General features: G+C 63.4%; 1 protein-coding gene across 2 annotated transcripts in view; it reads right to left on the reverse strand.

Moving 5' to 3' along the window:
• Window positions 1–1315: 1315 nt before the first annotated feature.
• Window positions 1316–17671, reverse strand: part of ACOT7 (acyl-CoA thioesterase 7) — a 69646-nt gene continuing 53290 nt past the window's right edge. For both annotated transcript variants that reach the window (XM_024554692.4, XM_024554693.4), the window contains exons 8-9: window positions 14039–14223; window positions 1316–1711 (exon numbers count right to left, since the gene is read on the reverse strand). In XM_024554692.4, the coding sequence (XP_024410460.3) occupies window positions 1613–1711; window positions 14039–14223 (284 nt within the window). In that variant the 3' untranslated portion in view covers window positions 1316–1612. The remainder of the gene's footprint in view (window positions 1712–14038; window positions 14224–17671) is intronic.

The raw sequence follows: 17671 nt of genomic DNA on the forward strand, positions 1-17671 counted from the left end.
TTCAAGAGCCCGTCCACCAGCCCCACGGCTGTCCAAGAGTGCCCCTGTCCAGGGCTCTGAGGAGTAAGTGCTTTGCTAGCCTGGGCTCCTCCCAGCTGCCCTGAGAGGTGGGTTTTAGGTGCCTAACTTGCCCAAAGCCACACAGAGGAGTGGTCCAGCCAAGGCTGAACTAGGGAGTCTGGAGCAGGGCCCACCTTCTTAGGGAGGACATCAGTGCCCTGGGGCCGGCCTGCCTTGGGAAGTCCTGGCACTCAGGCACCCTGGGGCCCATGTGCCAGGTTGTGGTTCCACAGGCCTTGGTGTGGCTGGCCCAGGCTGCCTGGGGAGACCTCTCTGCTCCCAGCCCAGGGCACTGCCAGTCTTCCGGAGGCTGGGAAGGCCTCCAGGGGACTGAGGGGGCACAGTGGGGCTGCTGCGGCCTCCTTGGCAAGCTGTTCCCTCCTCCTGCTCCCAGGGAGGAAATAACCCCCTCAGCCACCACTGGGGCCCCAGGCAGATTCCGGAGCTCTTGGCGGGTGTCTCAGTACATCTGGAGCTGAGCTCCCTCTCCGGCCCGAGGGAGCCCGTGTGAGGCAGCTGTTGGTGGCCAGTCTCCATCACCAGGCTTTAGTTTAGGGACAAGCCTGAGTGGGGAGCATTCTCCCAGGCACCTTCCCTAGGTGTGCCTGATGGAGGGGTCTCTCTCAGCTGTGGGGGAGGCTGGCCCCTGCAGTGGCCTCGCAGGTGCTGGGCCGGATGAACACGGGGCTCGCACGCACACAAATGCACACCATACAAGCCTTACTGACACACTGCCCCTCAGACCCCCACCCCATGAGCCAGCCAACAAGCCCCTCTGCTGGAGTGGCTAGGGGATTTCCCATCAGGCCCTGGCCCTGGTGCCAGCTGGGGGGCTACTGCCCAGAGTCCTTGCTTCTTGCTCTTGAGAGGAGAGCCGCGGTGTGGGGGACGCTTCTAGTCGGAAGAGGCCCCATGGGGCTGGGCCCACGTCTTCTGTGCATCACTTCCCTGCTCCTCACAGGCAGCCTGCCTCCAGCTATCACCTGGGGGAGGCCGCATGGGCTCGGAGCTGCCATCCTGCATTAGCCAGGCAGAGGGCAAGTGGGGCACTGGGTGGGGCCTCAGGGCCTGGACACGGAAGCAGGGCCCCAGGGGGAAGGTGTGCTCCCTCCAGTCAGCAAGTCATCAGGCAAACACCAGTGGGCACTGCTGTGCCCGAGGTTCTGGGGCACACACCGGCGCTGGCAGCCAGAGGGACGGGGTCAGGAAGGGGCGAGCCCATGAGAACGCCCAGGAAAGACCACACAGGCCGAGGTCCAGCCAAACAGCAGCTTTATTAGTGACGCTGGAGTGTTCACGGACCGTGCCCCGGGCTCCAGGACCGCTTCCGGGGGTCAGGGACAGTGCTGTGCAGCACGGGCAGGGGAATGACATAAATAAAGCTTTGGTGTGAGGTTTTCGGGAGGGCGGGCTAACACTGAGACAAATACCACACACGACACCAGCTCTCAGCGTGGATCGGGTTTCTGGCCAACGGGGTAGCGTCTAAGTGGTGAGGCGTGGGGCCGCTCCAGGCGCTCCGGGCCGCTAGGGCCCAGTGGCAGGAGGGCGTCTAGGGCTGAGGCTCCGCAGGGCCCTGTCGTTTCGCCTTCATCTGCAAGTACCGCCCTTTGCCTTCTTCAAAGCGCCGCTTCTCGTCCTCGGTCTCGGGCTGTGGGTCACACACAGAAGCAGGCAGGTTAGAGACGCGCAGGACTCGGGACCGTGGGCCCCGCCCCAGCTCCACTGGCTGCCTGGGGCTGCCTGGGGCTTCCCAGATGCCAGGCCAGGCCTGACAGCCCAGACCCCTTGAGGGGTAGGGGAACTTCCCATGACAGAACTCTGCGGAGGAGATACCAGGGTTGCAGGGACATAGGCAACAGGGGATGGCTGAGCCCTGTGGGCACCCCCAGATCACCTTTCCCAGCAGTGGAATCCCACGCTTCACGCCTCTTTGGTGATGAACTTGAGCTGGAGACACAACGGGTATGGAATGTGGGAGGAAAGGCCTACAGCAGAACCGAGCGAGAGGAAGGAAAAGAGGGACCTGCCGGGGCCCCCTCGTCTGCTCCACCCCGAGAATGCCAGGGGCTCACGGTCTCTGCCCGAAGGACCACGGGGACAAACACTGTGCGGGCCACATGACTTTGAGACAGACATTTCATTGTACCGGGAGCAGCAGTGACTGCTTCGTGGGTGGGGGTCCCTGGGTGGCATGGATGCCCAGGAAGTGGCAGCAGTCTTCATCATCGCTTCTCTGCAGCCTCCTCCTGAGCAAGCAGGGTCCCATACCGAGGGCAGAGCCAACTTGGCACAGCCGGCTTTGGTTCATGCCTGCTGACCCAGACGGTACATGAATAGGTGCCCCCTCTCACTCGAGTGGCCTGGCTGCCGAGTGGTGTGAGCCCTGGACAGAGGTCACTGCAGCAGCATCAGACGGCCACTCCTCAGGCCCTACTTGTCCCACCACCGACCTCTCTTGCCTGCCTGCCTGGGGGTCAAGGTTTAAGGAGCCACGCAAATCCCTCCAGGACGACGTCTCCTTGTGACACTTGGGCGAGTCCGGACACCAAAGGAATGGGCAGCCAACCCTTCACCCACGGTGACACCAGCCCTGGCAGCTATTTTCAGGCTCCTGTGTCGCACGGGCAGGTGGTGTCCTGGCAAAAGAGAGCGATTGGCCGAGGACGTAGTGTCGGGCGGGAACAAGATTCCCTTTCAGCCGCCCCCAGAAGCTGTCCTCTAAGGTCAGCAGGTGTGAGCCGACGGAACTCTCCAATGTTGAGAGGGCGAGGAGTGGGCTTCTTGCAGGGGCTCTGGTTCTTGTCAGGAGAGTAATGGGGCCTTTCCCAAGGCCCTTCGTTGGTGACGGTCTTCCCCTGCTCTGGGTTCACCTCCAGCAGTTCTACAGGGCAAGAGCTCTGAGCTTCCTGGGAGCTGACGGACTCGGAGCCCGTCCCCTGCTGCTGAAGGTGTCCCATGGGGACAGGGCTGCATCCTGCTGGACATGGTGGGGGCTGCTGTGCATCTGCGGGTGGGGTGGGGTGGGCTCCAGCAGGGCTTCTCCAACCCGGGGACCCCACAAATGCAGACTCTGGTCCAGGGGGTTGGGGGCTCAGGCTCAGTCCTGACAAGCACCCAGGCGACGTGGCGCTGCCGGCCCACGGGCCACTGTGAAGAGCAGGGCTCTGGTCCCTCTCCATGCATCCCTGCCTCAAAGAGGCAGCAGCCGACATGGCCAAGGATGCAAGGTTAAGGCCACTAGGCAAGAATAGCAGGGGCCTTCTCCCCTCCCCCTGTGGAACTTGCTTTGGTGTTGCTGAGGAAATGTGGGGCTCCTGTCCATCTGCAGCAGCCAGAGGCTGCCCCTCAGCAGAGCAGCAGGGCTGGCCCTGGCCCAGAGGAGAAGGAGCTGTGACGCCAGCTGTTAACACCCAACCGAGAGAGAAGCCGGGCACAAAGGCCCGGCTCGTGCGCGCGCCTGCCCGTGGACGGTCCCGGAGAGCTGCTGGGGCAGGGGGCGGGGAGATGGCTCAGAGTGCAGCGGCTGCCCTTACAGTGATGGAACGTTCTAGAGCCGATTGTGGTGAAGGCAGCCACAACCCCCCAACTGCTCACTGTCATCGGCAGAGCTCTACAGTGCACAACTCTGTCTCAGTGAAGCTGCTCTAACCCGAGGCCACGGTGGGGGTGAGTGCGTCTCCCCACCGTTTACAGCGCATCAGAGAGAGGGCTCAGGGCAGCGGCGCCCACTCCCAAACCCTGGCACGCGAGGGGCTGCGGGGTGGGAGAAGCGTTCGCTCAATGAAACCAAGCACTGTCTGCCCCCTCGGCCCCGCCTCAGCTCCCTCCCTGCCCTGCCAGCAGCACACAGCACCCCCCCCCCCCCCCCCCGCACGAGCAGGCTCCTACCGCCTCTGCAGCTGACCACCTGGCTGACGGCACACCCAAACCAGGCAGGCACATGCACGCAGGACGGTGACGACAGTGTGGCCGGAAGGTGCAGTGCAGCAGCGTGAGGGGGTGAGAGGGCCAGGTGTGGGGAGGGCTCCTGAGAAGGCCCTGACCCACAGGTGGCTCCCAGGGTCCTCTGTCAACAGCGAACCACAGAGCCAGGGCCCACAAAAGAGGCCAAGCCACCCCAGGAATGGCCTTCTTGGGAAAGGACAGAGGGCTGCGTGTCCAGAACGGCTCCGGGCTGACCCTTGGGCAGCTCCTTCCACCCTGTGCCTGTGTCCTCATCTGCAAAGTGACAAGAGTCCGTCCTTCCTTCCCAGGCTATGTGGATCGGAGGACCAGGCAGAGCACCCAGGCCGTCCCCAAACGGAGGCTTCAATAGGTGGTGCCCCCATTGGCTGGCAGACAATGTGCCACTGGGGTGACCTTTGGGTACCTTCTAACTCCTGGTAGCCACCCAGCTCAGGAGGATGCCGCACTGATAGGCAAGGGCCTAGTGCCAGGGACACCGGCCCTGCAGGGAGGCCAGAGCCCAGTCCACCATTAGGAACAAGCCGAAGACTGAGAGCCCTTATCTCTGAGAGACACTGAGACACATGGAGACAACCTGTGACCTGAGAGCTGGCAGAGGCAGAAGAGGCTGGCCCCGGGGTGGTAGCTGCACAGGAGTCGTCCTTCTCGCTGCTTCTGCGCATATCTGAAGTGTCCATAGTCAGTAAGAAAGGAAAACGGACTGGACTGGGAGGAAACCCGGCCCCTCCCCCACCATAGGCACAATGGACGTCGCCTTTAGGGTGAGGGTGAGACGAGGGGAAGCACCCATGCAGGGGCAGCAGAGTCTGGAAACCAGGGGAGCACGGGTCTGGGGCTGGGGGTGAGTGAGGGGCCCCAGGGCCTGTGGGGGTGGAGCAGGTGCAGGGCGGGCACGTCACTGGCCTCCCCTTGTCCCACCTGCTCCTGAAGTGCAGCTGTGACAATTCAGCCTGGCAGAGCTTTCCCAAGCTCGTCCCCCAGTCAGGCCTGAAGGCGGGCTCTCCACCAGATCACCCCACCACGGCCCCCTCAGCACCAACAGGCCGCCCCGTGTCCCAGACGTGCGGCCGTCCCAAAGGCAGGCGATTTCTGTCTGTTGCCATCGGCACACACGGTCAATTCCCATGTGTGCAAGGTGCGGGGAGACGCCAGCACCCAGCACGGGCCTCATGGCTGCCCGATGCGTCTCCGATGCCTGACATTCTGCAGCCGTTTGCCAGCTAGGATCTGCCCTTGCTCACAACGAACGCCGTCCGGCCCTGGCCAGCAGGGCTCCACCAACAGAAAGGGTGAGGGGTTGGTTCCTGGTCAGGGCCCACGCCCAGCTCAGGAGCATGTGGGGTCAAGGACTGACGTCTCTCTCCCTCTCCTTGTTTCGCCCCCTCTCTCTAAAATCAATAAGCATGACCTTGGGTGGAAAAAAAAACCCAAAACAACTAACACTGTCTAGTGATGGATGTGGGCCAGCTGGACTGCGAGGCCTGGGAGGAAGGAGCCAGCCAAGGGCGAGCCTCCCTTCTTGTCTCTGGGCACGGCAGTGCACGCTGGATGTTGCAGGGAGCCCAGCCAGGCCTCAGAGCACGGTCCGGTCGGCATCAGGGCATCGGGCACCCACCCTGCAAGGACTGCCCCTCAGGGTGCTGATGGCCTTCCTCACCCGGCTGCCCTGGATGGTGTCTGGCCAGGCCAGCTCATGAAGACAGTCAAGGACAGTGAGGCTCCCGCTAACCCCTGCCAGGCAGGCGGCCACTCCACTCTCAGCGGCAGCGGAGTCCCTGCCGGGTGGCTGTAAACAGTGCTGCCAGCCAAGTGACTAAGAGGGGCCACCACTTCCCTGCTGGGTGTGGAGCGGACGAGACAGATGGCTCCCCGCACGCCGCCTCCACCCACGGCCCAGCTGCCAGCTCCTCAAGGCCCGACTCCCTCCTTCCGGCAAAGTAAATAAATACATAAGTTGTTGGCTGTTGCTGTTGTTTTAAACGGAGGGTTGGAGGCGGCGGGGAGCAGGAAGCTCTGCCATGGGAAGTCACTTCTTTCAAGGGCCTGGAGCCAACCACAGGGAGATGAGCTGGGGACCAGTGGCAGTCACCTCCTGACAGTCCTAGCAGGCTCACGGCCGCGGGCGCTCCCCACGCACAGGCCAGGGAGAGAAGAGGCCACAGCCAAGGGCACACAGGCAGCTCTGGGAGTGGCGACCCCATTCCCCACGGCACAGGCACGAGGAGCTGCCTGCCTGCTGGGAGGGGCAGGGGAGGTGTGGTGAGGGACCCAGGCTCTGGGTCACGGGGACCCGGCTGTGCATCCACAGGGACACTGCCCACCTTCCCAGGGCCTGCTGCTCCCACCTGTGAGACGAGGCTCAAGCAGGTGACGGGGCAAGGTGCTTTCTGCAGCTGCACACGCGGTCGCCGTGGGTGTGCGCGGGCGCGAGTCCGTGTGGGGCCCGTCTCCGGCCCACAGCACAGCCCTGGGAGGCAGGCGGCTTGAGGGTCAGCTTCAGGTGGCAAGGCCTGTGAAGCTTCATACCCACGGCAGGGACAGGAGGGGGAGGGGAGGGCCCTCCACTCAGGGACCCTTGCTGGCTGCTGGGGCCTCCGGTCAGCCTCTTCCCCCTTCTTCCTCTCACTCTTCCTACTGACTGCTGTCTTCTGGGCTCCATTGCACCGGGAGGGAGGCCCGTGGCCCGCAGAGCCTCTCGGTGCAAACCAAATGTTTCCATTCTCCATTTTCTGCGCTTTGAGAACACACATTTGGAACCTGGTGCGGAGGGAGAGTGACTAAGTTCCACCCTCAGTGACATCAATGGCTTGTCCTTTCGGTAATTAATGAATGTGCAGTGCGAAGCGGTTTTCCAGGGGTGATGTAACAACTTCCTGTGAGCCGGAGGGACGCCAACCTTCCTAATCAGGCAGCCACACAGCACACCCTCTCTCGTCTTCCGAATGGAGACCAGCAGGATCTTGGAACAGTCGCACAGCAATTAAGACGTGTTCCCGTCACGGGGGCACCGAGCTCAGCGGGGCTGGGCCAGGACCTGGGAAGCCGCTCTGTGGGGGCAACCAAGGACCTCACCATCCTGTGGGCTCCCAGTGGCCGCAGGCCTGCGCCATGAGCCCTTGATGTGCCTGCGGGGGGGGGGGGGGGGGGGGGGTCGCCAGGGCAGGCGGAGCCCATGTCCCAATCATGGGACTGCTGTGAGGGCAGAGACACCCTCATAGGGGTGGGGGGCCTCCCTTCATCCAGCAGCACCAGCTCAGCCCCCAAACATCCACCCACCAGTGCTGAGCCCTTCCCAGGGGCGGGGCCTGGCCAGGCGAGTCTCTGCCCATCTGTAGCCGCAGCGAGGCCTGCGCAGCGGTGGGGTGTGCAGGCCGGGAAGCATCTGCTCCGTGAACAGACGATCAAACAGGTGACGGTCAAGGTGGGAAAGCCTCAACTCCGCACTGGTGTGGAGTCCGTGCTAACGATTCAAAACCAGCGGTTTGCCTCAACGGACCCCCGTTCCGGCATCGCCCTTGCCCACCCCCCAGAGACGGCCACAGCGAAGCAGCAGCTGGCTCCGCCATGTCCGGCAGCCCCGCATTCCGCCTCAGCACACAGCAGGCCTGCTACCGCCTGCCGGCACCACACGGGGTCAGGCCTAACAGCGCCCCTGAGAGCCGGCCCGGGTTTTCACGGGAGTGGCGTGGATTCGAAGACACGTCGCCCAAGCAGCAGGAGGCCGACGCTCCACGTGCAGGACCTGCCCCGCTCTGTCCAGCGCTGGTCACTGGCGCCCCAGGCCATCTCTTCGGCGACGCTGACTGGGTGATTTCCAAAGCCCCAGCTGTCCTGGCAGAATGGCTGGCGTGGAGCCGTCAGGGACACGCGGGTCTTCAAAGGACGTCTGCATCCTAGACAAGCTGATCAGGTGGTCAGAGGAACAGTCTGGGCTCCTGGAAGAGCCGAGGTGGGGCGGGGCCGGTGGAGATGCTGTCTTGTCCACTTCCATGCTCCCCGTGGTGGCCACACCCTGGTTCCGGGGAACGGTGACTCACGGGCCCCTGAAAGTGCCCAGGTACCAGCCATTCAGGTGACAGCAGCAGTTCAGGATTCTGGCATGTTCCCATCACGAGGCAGATTTTCTGCTTAGCATCCAAGACCCAGGGAGAGAGAACGCTGGTCAAGAAGCATCATGCCCCTTCTGGCTGCTGACTCTCCCCTGTGCCCTGGCCTGGGGGGCGGGGGCGCAGCTTCACTCTTGAATTGGGCTCCACAGCCTTTCCAGGGACAGACACATCAATCCCGCCGCACTTGAGGGTGCCTGAAATTTCTTAAGCGTGGGAGCAATTAGAAATCCCTCCACACACTGAGTGTCCAGGACGAGCCCCATGTGGAGACCCGCTGTCCTGTAACCTGGGCGCGGCTGGTGGGGGTGCAGAGCTGGCCCGGCTGTGTGGTCAGGGGATGTGCTGGCTGCCCTGGCTGCTGATGTTTCACCTAAGGAATGGGGCCCTCGGGAGGACTCCAGGCCCATCCACGCCACGTGCCTGGGTCAGCTTAGGCCCTGGGGGACGGGAGCTGACCACTGTAGAAAGGCTGTCACCATTGAGACATGTAAAGACAGACCACAGAGAGCAACTGCCAGCCTGTGGCTGTGCCAGTGGGGAAACTGAGGCTTGGGGTGCAGAGGGGCCCCTGGGTCCTGCAGTGGGTTCCTTGTACCAGAGGTGGCTACTTGGCTTTGGGCAAGTCACTTCCCCTCTCCGTGTCCTCGTCACCAGTCCGCAGGATGCGGGTGCTACAACACAGGAGAAGCCACTCACTGTGAGCAGACTGTCTCCCTGCAGCACCCACTTGCCCCCCACCCCGCTGGCCCCTCCCAGGAGGCGGGGAATGACTCTGAGCAACCTCGGCGATGACCCTCTCCCGAAGCCTCCCCGGGCCTGGACGGGATGCGCCGTGGAGGGCCCCTGCGCCCACGGAGTGCAGAAGCACACAGGTGATTGCATTCCCACGGGGACCTCACTGACCATGAGCAACCCTGCTGAGAGGACAGCGAGAGGACTGCTGACCCCCAACGTCGTCACTGCCTCCGGCTTTAACCCAGAAAACGCTTGCTCGCATATTGGTGCCGACAACTGACCCTGTGGGTCTAGGCCCCTGGCCACCAGGGGAGGGTCTGAGCACTGGCCAGGCTCACCCTGTGGTTTGGGGTTTCTGGGAGCAAAGCCAACCTGCTTCTTAAAGACTCTGCCCACGTGACGTGGCTGAGCAGTCAGGCCATGAATCACTGGGGACAAATGACCCACGGGAACTGCTGCTTTTTAAAACCTGACTCCCCCACGTGCTCGAGAAGGGCTTGGGGCTCCACTGGTGTCACAGCTGGGACAGCGCTCGTGCCCGCCCGCTATATGCACACTTCCTCCTCGCACCAGGCCAGGAAACTGCCCCCCACCCCTCGCACGTGCCGGGGACCTTCGGGGGCTGCAGCAGCCCCATCTGAGGGCAGGAAAAGGCGTCAGGTGCAGCACCCAGGGTGGCACCTGCTTTGGCTTCAACACAGACACAACATGGTTCTCACGTTTTTTCTGGAGACAGAAGGCTCCCTCACTTGGGCTGAATGAAATAAAACTCCCCACTGGGGGCGCCACGTCCCAGGGAGACACCACGATGGTTTCCACACGCCCCTTGCATCGGCCACTTTCCAGCCCTGGTCAGAGGTCGGGGGCTTGTCTTCAGAGGGATCCAGACCTGCAGCCTGGCTCACATTCCATGTTCATCTCTTCTAATAATTAGCCTGGAAAGGGCTGGCAGCCCTGAGCTGCGGCACAAAGGCCCTTCCCAGCATAAAATATTCATCAAGAAATACTCCAAACAGCAACACTGCCACCTTCCATGTCAGCTGGCCCTAGGGATGGGAGCTAAAAATAGACAGGAGGCTGAAGAACCACCACAGAGGGGCAAGGGAGGGGAGCAGGGCTGGGCCCCACCGTGGGTATGCACACGCACACAGACCATGCAGCACGTGTGTGCTCCGAGAAGACATGCAGGTCAGCGCCACGGAGGCCAGTGGGCAGCTGCACGCCCAGCTCTGGGGCGTGGGCCGTCCTCCCCACCCAGGAGCTATTTTTATCAACACTGGCGGCCCCAGGGCACCGCAGTGGAGAATCAAAGACCATCTTTACCTGGAGAGAAACCACGGCCTGGATCCACAGGGAGCCGGCCAGCGGGCAGGCGCGGCCGCTGGCGAGTGCTGGGCCCTGCCACCCGAGGGACTCGGTCCCCAGAGCCTTCATTTGAGGTGCCGGCCCCTACACCCCCCACCCACCGTGCCCAGCACCACCTCCCGCTCCGGCACCCGTCCCAGGTCACACAGGCGGGCCCAGCCCCAGCTCGGCTTCCAGGCTCCGTGAAAGGCATGGGTCCCCCACACAGGGCACCTTGACCACAGGCCACTCTGTGGAAGCCCAGGCCCTGGGGCGCCAGGCCCTCCTCCCAGAGCCCCTGACCCTCCTAGCCATGGCCCTGGTCTCCCAGCTGGCTGAGTTCTGGGGTATGTGGGTTGGGGGGGCAGCATGGCAGCTGCTGGACTCCCGGGCTGGCGCCCCTCATAGTGACAGCTGGCACTGCAGGCCCGGTCTGAGGACCCCATCAACCACATTTACTCAGTAGCAGCTTTTCCAAAACAAAGACATGGCGGTCCCTTGGCTACCTCTGGTCTTTCACCCATTTGGGGGGCCCTGCAGGCCCCGCCCTGTTATCAGCTGAGCAGCCTCAGGTGCCTGGCTGCCCCCTTCTCTTCAGCCTCCCCATGTCTGTGGTTCCTTTCACCTGGGTGGTCCTCAGAAACAGCTCCCTCTCCCCCCAACTCCAGGCCCAAGTGGAATGCACCCTTTTCACCTCCTTAAAAGGAGCTTATTTAAGTTTCAACTGCTCCCCCTGAAACCCCCCCACTCCTGCTCTCCCCCTTTGCCACCATCTAACACGCTGTGTTTTCCATCTGGCAGGGCGCGAGCTCTCACAGGAGCGTCCGAGCAAAGACAGTTACGGAGCTCCCGGTATAATTTAGTTCCCAGAACCCTCGCCTGCCCTTTGCAGTGTGCATGGGCGGGCAAACGAGGCCCACCGGAAGGGCCTGCCTCAGATCACAGACCCGTACACGTGGGCTGACAGCACAGGCAGGGTCCACGGCAGAGGGGAGGGGCCTCGGGGGACTGTCCGGCTATCCCGACAGAGGTGTGGCTGGCGAGGAGGGCAAGCCTGGGACCACTCCCCGACACTCCCTGAACGCTGCTCCGCACGAGCGCCCGGCAGTCACGCTGCAGGGCCAGGGCTAGATACCGAACCGATGCACACACAGCAGGCGGTTCCCGGTGGTGCCCAACGCCTGCAGACGGTGAGGTGACGGGAGAGCGGCCGGCTGGGGTGGAGGCCTCCCCAGAGTAGCGCGGGGAAGCCCTCCACGGAGAAAACGTCTAAGAAACAGCAGAAGGCACTGGCTCGGTGGCGACCTGTGGGAAGGTGACCACGCAGAGGAGCAGGAGGCCCCGAGGCAGGAAGGAGCAGGGGGCTGAGGAGCAGAGGTGGCTGGCGTGACTGGGCCTGTGCCAAGGGCAGTTCCGGCAGCAGCGGGAGTGCATCTGAGTTTGCTGCAACAAACTCACTGGCCGCAGTGCCGGGCTGGCTGGAGGGCAGAAGGGGTGGAGAACAGAGGATGGCCGGGGGCTGACTGGGACCTGGCAGTGGGGATGGGGAGTAGAGACACTGGGCGTGGGGCTGAGCATGAGCCAGGAGCCGGCCAGCCAGTTCCTAGGCTCACTGAGGCCCAGGACACACGAGGAAGGGAAATTTTTTCTTGGGGGGACAGTGTCCAGGGGAGACAATGAGCTCGGTTTGGGACAGACCATGTGAGACGCCCACAGGGGCCTGTGGAGTGAGGTGGAGCTGGCCAAGTCAGTGGGGGAGTGGACGTGGGGTGGGAGCCGAGCCCAGGTCAAGGGAGCACAGGCATTGCTGAGGGCCAACGAGTCCTGCCAAAGGCAGGGAGGGGCCAGCGGGACACGGACAGAGCGTCCTGGGGTCTGGCCACCCTGCCAGAGGCGGAGGCCGGGAGGAAGCGGTCAAGGACTCCCGTGGGTGGCGGGACTTTAGTATGCAGGACAGAGATGTTGCAGGGCATGGTGGGCAGCCTCACTAACAGATGCCCCCAAGGGTCATGTGACAGTACAGAATGAAATGGGACAAGGGTCTGGGAGAGACCCCCCAGGCCTGCACCTGAGGGCCAAGGGGGCAGGCAATGTTCCGAGAAGCGGTCCAAGACCCAGAGAGACGTGGTGCAAAGGTCACGGCCAGAGAGGTCGGGGGAATGCACGAGCAGCAGCCAAAGGGACCTGGTGGGTGGGGGCCATCCTGCCAAGGCTGCTGGGCGGTGGGGCAGGAAGAGGAGTGGCCTGTGGGACAGGCACCCTGTCCTGTGGCAAGGCAGACCCCAGGGCAGCCCCTGGGCTTACGGTGTGACTCTGGCCCGGAGGGAAGTTGGGGGGAGGAAGAAGCCTCTGACAGGAGGCAGGTGAGGGGCAGGCACTGGAGGGGGAGGGGGAGGCCGAGAGCATGGGCCCAGCCCGACAGGAGAGCCCAGACCCCAGGCATGGTGAAGCGATGCCTCAGCAGGTCCAAGGGTTCACCGGGAAGGACCCAGAGTAGCACTGGCCAGGGGACAGGCATGTGTGAAACACAGGGGGACCCTGCCTGCCTGAGGAAGGCTCCTGGCTCTCGCCTTCCCTCCTTCCAACCTGGTAGAACCCCCTTATCCTTCAAGGCCTGGCTCGCACCCCTCCTTCGTGCAGCCCTAGCCCCCAGGGTCTCAGGATCTGTCACCTGACTCACTGGAGTGCCAGGAAGAGCACGGGGAGGAGGGGCAGGGGCAAGAGAGGGCCCTGCAGCAGCTGAGGCTCCTCCTGCCATGGCAGGGGCCTCACTGCCCCGTGGCCTTGGGATGCCTGTAAGCCCACCCACCCTGCAGGGCCTGAGAGGCTCCAGAAGGAGCAGGGGTGGGCCAGCGCCTCCAAGGAGACTCCCTGGAGGGACCTCAGCTGCCACTGGAAGACAACCCCCTCGGGCTGTGGGCCAGCCAGCCAGGTGGTCAGCCTCAGCGGCAGGAAGCATCAGCGGGGGCCATCAGCGGGGGCCTCATCCCCCCTGTGGCAGGAAGTGAGACCTTAGGGGCAACGGGTTGGTGGCCCAGAGGCGTTCAGCGCACCTGTTTACTTGGGAGGCACAGGGTCGGCGTGGTGGGGGAGGGGGCACAGGCGCTTCTGGAGGCAGGTCAGGGGCCCCAGTCTCTCATGCAGGGCTGCTCCCGCCAAGGTGGCAAGTGCTGGAGACCCCGCTCTGCCCAGGCCACTCCACTCCCCCTACAGCTTGGAGTTCCGGGTTCCTTGGGCCCTGGGGGAGCTGCCCCTGGTGGCAGACACAGCCTGGTCCCAGGAGACCTCCTGGGCAGCCGAGCAGAGGCTGTCTCCACCCACACGGAGAGTCTGGCCAGATCTAAACCCAGGCTCCACGTGACCACCAGATAAAGACGCCCTAGCGAGGTTGCCCACCCTGTCGCCATCCTTGAAGCTCCCCACCTGGGCCACCCGAACAGCAGCCGCTCCATCCTGCTCACCTGAGACCAAAAGCATGGAGCACAGCCATGGCCAAGTGAGCCAGCCTGCGGGGGGCTGTGACCCTCCAGGATCTGTCCCTGGGCCAGAGGGTCTCTCTCGGCACACCCAGGGCAGAGCCCAGCCAGGCAGCTGAGGCAGGGAAAGGCCTCGCACAGCAGCAGGAGCCCCAGGGTGCCGACTGCATCCTTGAGAGGGAGTGCCGATGACAAGCCCATGAAGGGTCTCTCTCGTCCTGTCTGTTTGGTCCCACCCCCGTGGTCCTCCGAGGGCCCTCACGTCTGACCTGCCCTGCAGCCCAGAGTGGGCTCATGTGACTCGGGTTCTCCTGGCAGCCCAGCGAGCGGCGAGGGGCCACTCACCACGAGCTGGGGCACGGGCAGCGATCTGCCCTCCTGGCTCAGGGACACGTAGGTGAAGAAGGCACTGGCAGCCCGGTAGCGCTTCTGCGAGTTGTCCACCACGGGGTCAGCGTCCACCAGGACCTCGATCTCCATGGACTTATTGCTCGTGAAGGTCATGCGCCCCGAGATGGTGATGACGCACCCTGCAGAGCACAGACGGCAGGTTGGGGACAGGACGGGCGGCACAGAGGGCGAGGGGACTGGGGCCCTGAGGCTGTGCAGAGACACCCGGTTAGGCAGCGCACGCGGTTTTAATAACTACCAGGACATGGAAACAGCAAAACGTTAGTGCCTGTGAGTGCTCGCCCGCTCAGTGAGCAGGCAGACTTTTGTCATCTACGCAAGGAGCCAGACCTGAAGGGGTCTGGGGGCCATCACCTGGCCCCTGGCCAGGCATGGGCCTGTCCCCTGGAGTGGCAGTGTCTGTTGGGAAAATGCCTCCAGTCACTCCTGTCCCTCAGGGCAGCCCCCAACCTGCTCACAGCCCACGTGGCCCCGTGGGAGCGGGCTCCGCCCCCTGCAGCCTGCACTGTCCACGCTGTGACCTTGCCGGCGCCCACTGGAGCCACACAGCGGCCCCGACGCCGCACTGAGCCCCACTGGAGACCTTTCTCTGGCTTCCCGGGCTCCTTCCAGGCTCCCAGACTGCAAGGTCCCCGAGGTTGGTCTGATGGGCTCGTGTGCTTTGGTCCAGCCAAGCGGCCGCTGACCTTGGTCCCACATGCCCTGAGGCCCCGTCCACACTTCAGTCCCTGCAGCCACCCTGTCTGGGCAGGACCTCGCCCAGCCCTCCCCTGAGTGATGCACACCTGCCTTCCTGAGACAAACCTCGCCCCGCCCGTGGTCAGAGGCCCCAGGTGCCACCCAGCTCCCAGCAGTACCCCCGGGGGCCATGACAAAGTCTAAAGTCCTGTGTTCCCATAACACGGTCCCAGGCGTCCTCTCTCCCTCCACCCGAGCCACACTCTCTGCACTTCCCCTGTCCTGGGGTCAGGAGTGCCCAGCCCGGCAGCTGCTCTCTGACCTAGAGCCTCTCTTTGTCCCACACCCTCCAGGTCAGCCGGTCTTTCTGTGGCTTGGCCCTTTGCACGGAGTCACTGTGCGGATGGCAGGAAATGAGCCAAGCGCTGACTCAGAATGGCCACTACCATCCCTGCTGGTGCTGGTTTGGACCAAGAGGCAGCACAAACCCTTGGGGGGGCCTCCAGCAGAAGGGCTGACCCCTGGCTGTGCCTCCTGCAACATGTGACCAGACCCCCACCCCGCCCACGACCGCGGCACCACTCTGGGCCTGGCTCAAGGAAATCCCTGCCCAAGCCCAGCATGTAACACTGGGACCAGCTCCCCACACGCAGTGCTGACTGCGGGAGCCCCGGTGTCCTGGCTCCTTGGAGACAGGCCCATAGGCGTGTCCGAGACCCCAGAAGACACACAAGTCGGGGGGAGGTGGTGACTATTAGGGATGTGTGGACAGGCTACAAGCAGGAGCGGTTATTCCAATTATAAAGTTCCCGAGGGTTCCACGCCACATTCAGCTTCATACTTACAGGCAGCGCTTCGGGCCAGACACCGCCATTTCTGGGGGGAAGGAAGGAATGTCGGAGACGTGGGCACAGAGTCCCGTGCAGAGCACCCGGGGCGCACCGTGGGGTTTCTCCTAGCAACGGCCAGAACTGGACGTACCCGTTTCAGGTCCCAGCCCCTCAGTGACCCAACCGCGTGATCCAGCTGTCATGCATGTCCCTGTAGCCAGACACCCTGTGTCCAGGCCCGCGACTTGCCGGAATGACGGTGTCCCTATCTCTGAGAGGCGAAAGGCTGCAGTGTGGGCAGTGACCGAAGCATTTGGCTTTTGGAAGGAATCGCTGTATTCTGACCCGTAAGTGGAGGTGGAGAGCGGTCCCTCCCTTTTCAATTACAGCTTCCTGCACACAGAGACCTTCCTCTGGGAAACAGCGATACAGCGTGACAGAGCCTAACGGCCCCTGGGAGACACTGGCCCAGAAACAGGCCGGGCTCCCTGCGGCCCAAGCTCCTCACACACAGAGCAAGCCACGACCCGAGGAAACAGAGACAGTCTCGGCTCCCCAGGGGCCCCCGGCAAGAGGCCGAGCACAAGGCCAAGGCTGGGACCCCCAGCACGAGGGGGCACCCCTCACACTCATTGCCTGAGGGGACCATCTGCCATGGGACGTCTGCCAGAAATGAGGCTTCTGAAAATGAAGGCTTCTCTCTCTGTGCTTTGGGACAAGAGCAGCTTTTAGAAAAGGAAGGTTTGTGTGAAGCAGGTCCCCACAGTGGCTGCCCCCGCCACCCAGGCTGCTAAACCAGTCCCTAGACACAGCATTCCGCTGGACCAGAGTCCATGGTCGCCCGGGCAACTGGCCACCCCTAGGGGCCAGTCGCAGCCACGCCCCTCCTGGCCTCCCCCTCGAAAGTGAACTCTGGTCAGGTGGGAGGGAGGGCGCAGAGCCGGGGCCTCCAAGTGGTTCTTCCTTTGTGACCAAGGCCGGCTTTGCATCACTGGGGGCCTCCCTAACGGCAAAGCACAGAGGCCAAGCAGGACGGTGTCAGGAAACTGGTCTTAGCCAGCAGCTCTCACAGGGCACGGGGGTGGGGGGCTGATGGTGGTGACACTGGACAGGGCCAGCTCCATGGGAAGTCCATGTGCTTTCCACTGGGGTTTGGAAGCCATGAGTAACAGCGACTCACAGGAGTCGTTCCAGAAAAAGAGCCCTGGAGTCCCTTCCCAAAGTTCCCGCCAGCACAGCACACGACACCCGAGGCCACAGAGGACGGGCCAGGCTGGACAAGGCTGGCTGGTCTGGGGAAGATCCTACAATGACACTGTGGCCCACGCCCCACAAACACCCACGGTAAAGCATGGGCCTGAAAAGCAGAGGGGACCAGGGCGGCAGACTGTCCTTCCCCGAACCCTGCAGGCACCCGAGTCCCACTCGGGAAGTAAGCTGCACTTGTTCTCAGTGACGCCAGGGAGGGGCGATGACCCTCTACCCTTCCGATTTCAGGGGCTTCATGCCCAGCGCCCTGGTGTGGCCCGCTGGATCCCGCTGGACCGGCTGGGGCCCTGGAGGCTCTGGTGAAGGAGGCCTTTGTGGCTCTGGACACAGCATCGCTCTGCTCAAAGCACGCTTCTGAGCGGTGGCGGGGAGCGCCAAGGTGCTTTCTTGCCCATGTCCCCGCCCATGGCCAGGGATCAGACCCACGGGACAGCTTTGTCCAACAGGCGGTTTGCCCAGCGAGGCTCCTTCGGAACCAATACTGGGCTCCCGCAGAGCTGGCACTCCCTGAACCCCCGTGAAGTGCCACTCTCCAGGGCACAGGGCCTCACCTCAGGAGACACAGCCCAACAGAAAGGGCCACGTGCTAGGAGGGGACACTCGAGTGACATCTTCAGAGCAGCAGCAACTCAAGGTGAGCTAGGGGAACTGCACGCACCCGCCACACAGAGGCACACGTACTGTGAGATGCCAGCGCCGGTTCCAGGTCAAGTCACCAGGACTGCACACATGTCGGGAAAGTGGCAAACGACAGCACTGCCTGGGGGGGCGGGGCAGGCAGGGCTGCTCC

The sequence above is a fragment of the Desmodus rotundus genome, chromosome 3, assembly GCF_022682495.2.
Source record: "Desmodus rotundus isolate HL8 chromosome 3, HLdesRot8A.1, whole genome shotgun sequence".
Taxonomy (NCBI): domain Eukaryota; kingdom Metazoa; phylum Chordata; class Mammalia; order Chiroptera; family Phyllostomidae; genus Desmodus; species Desmodus rotundus.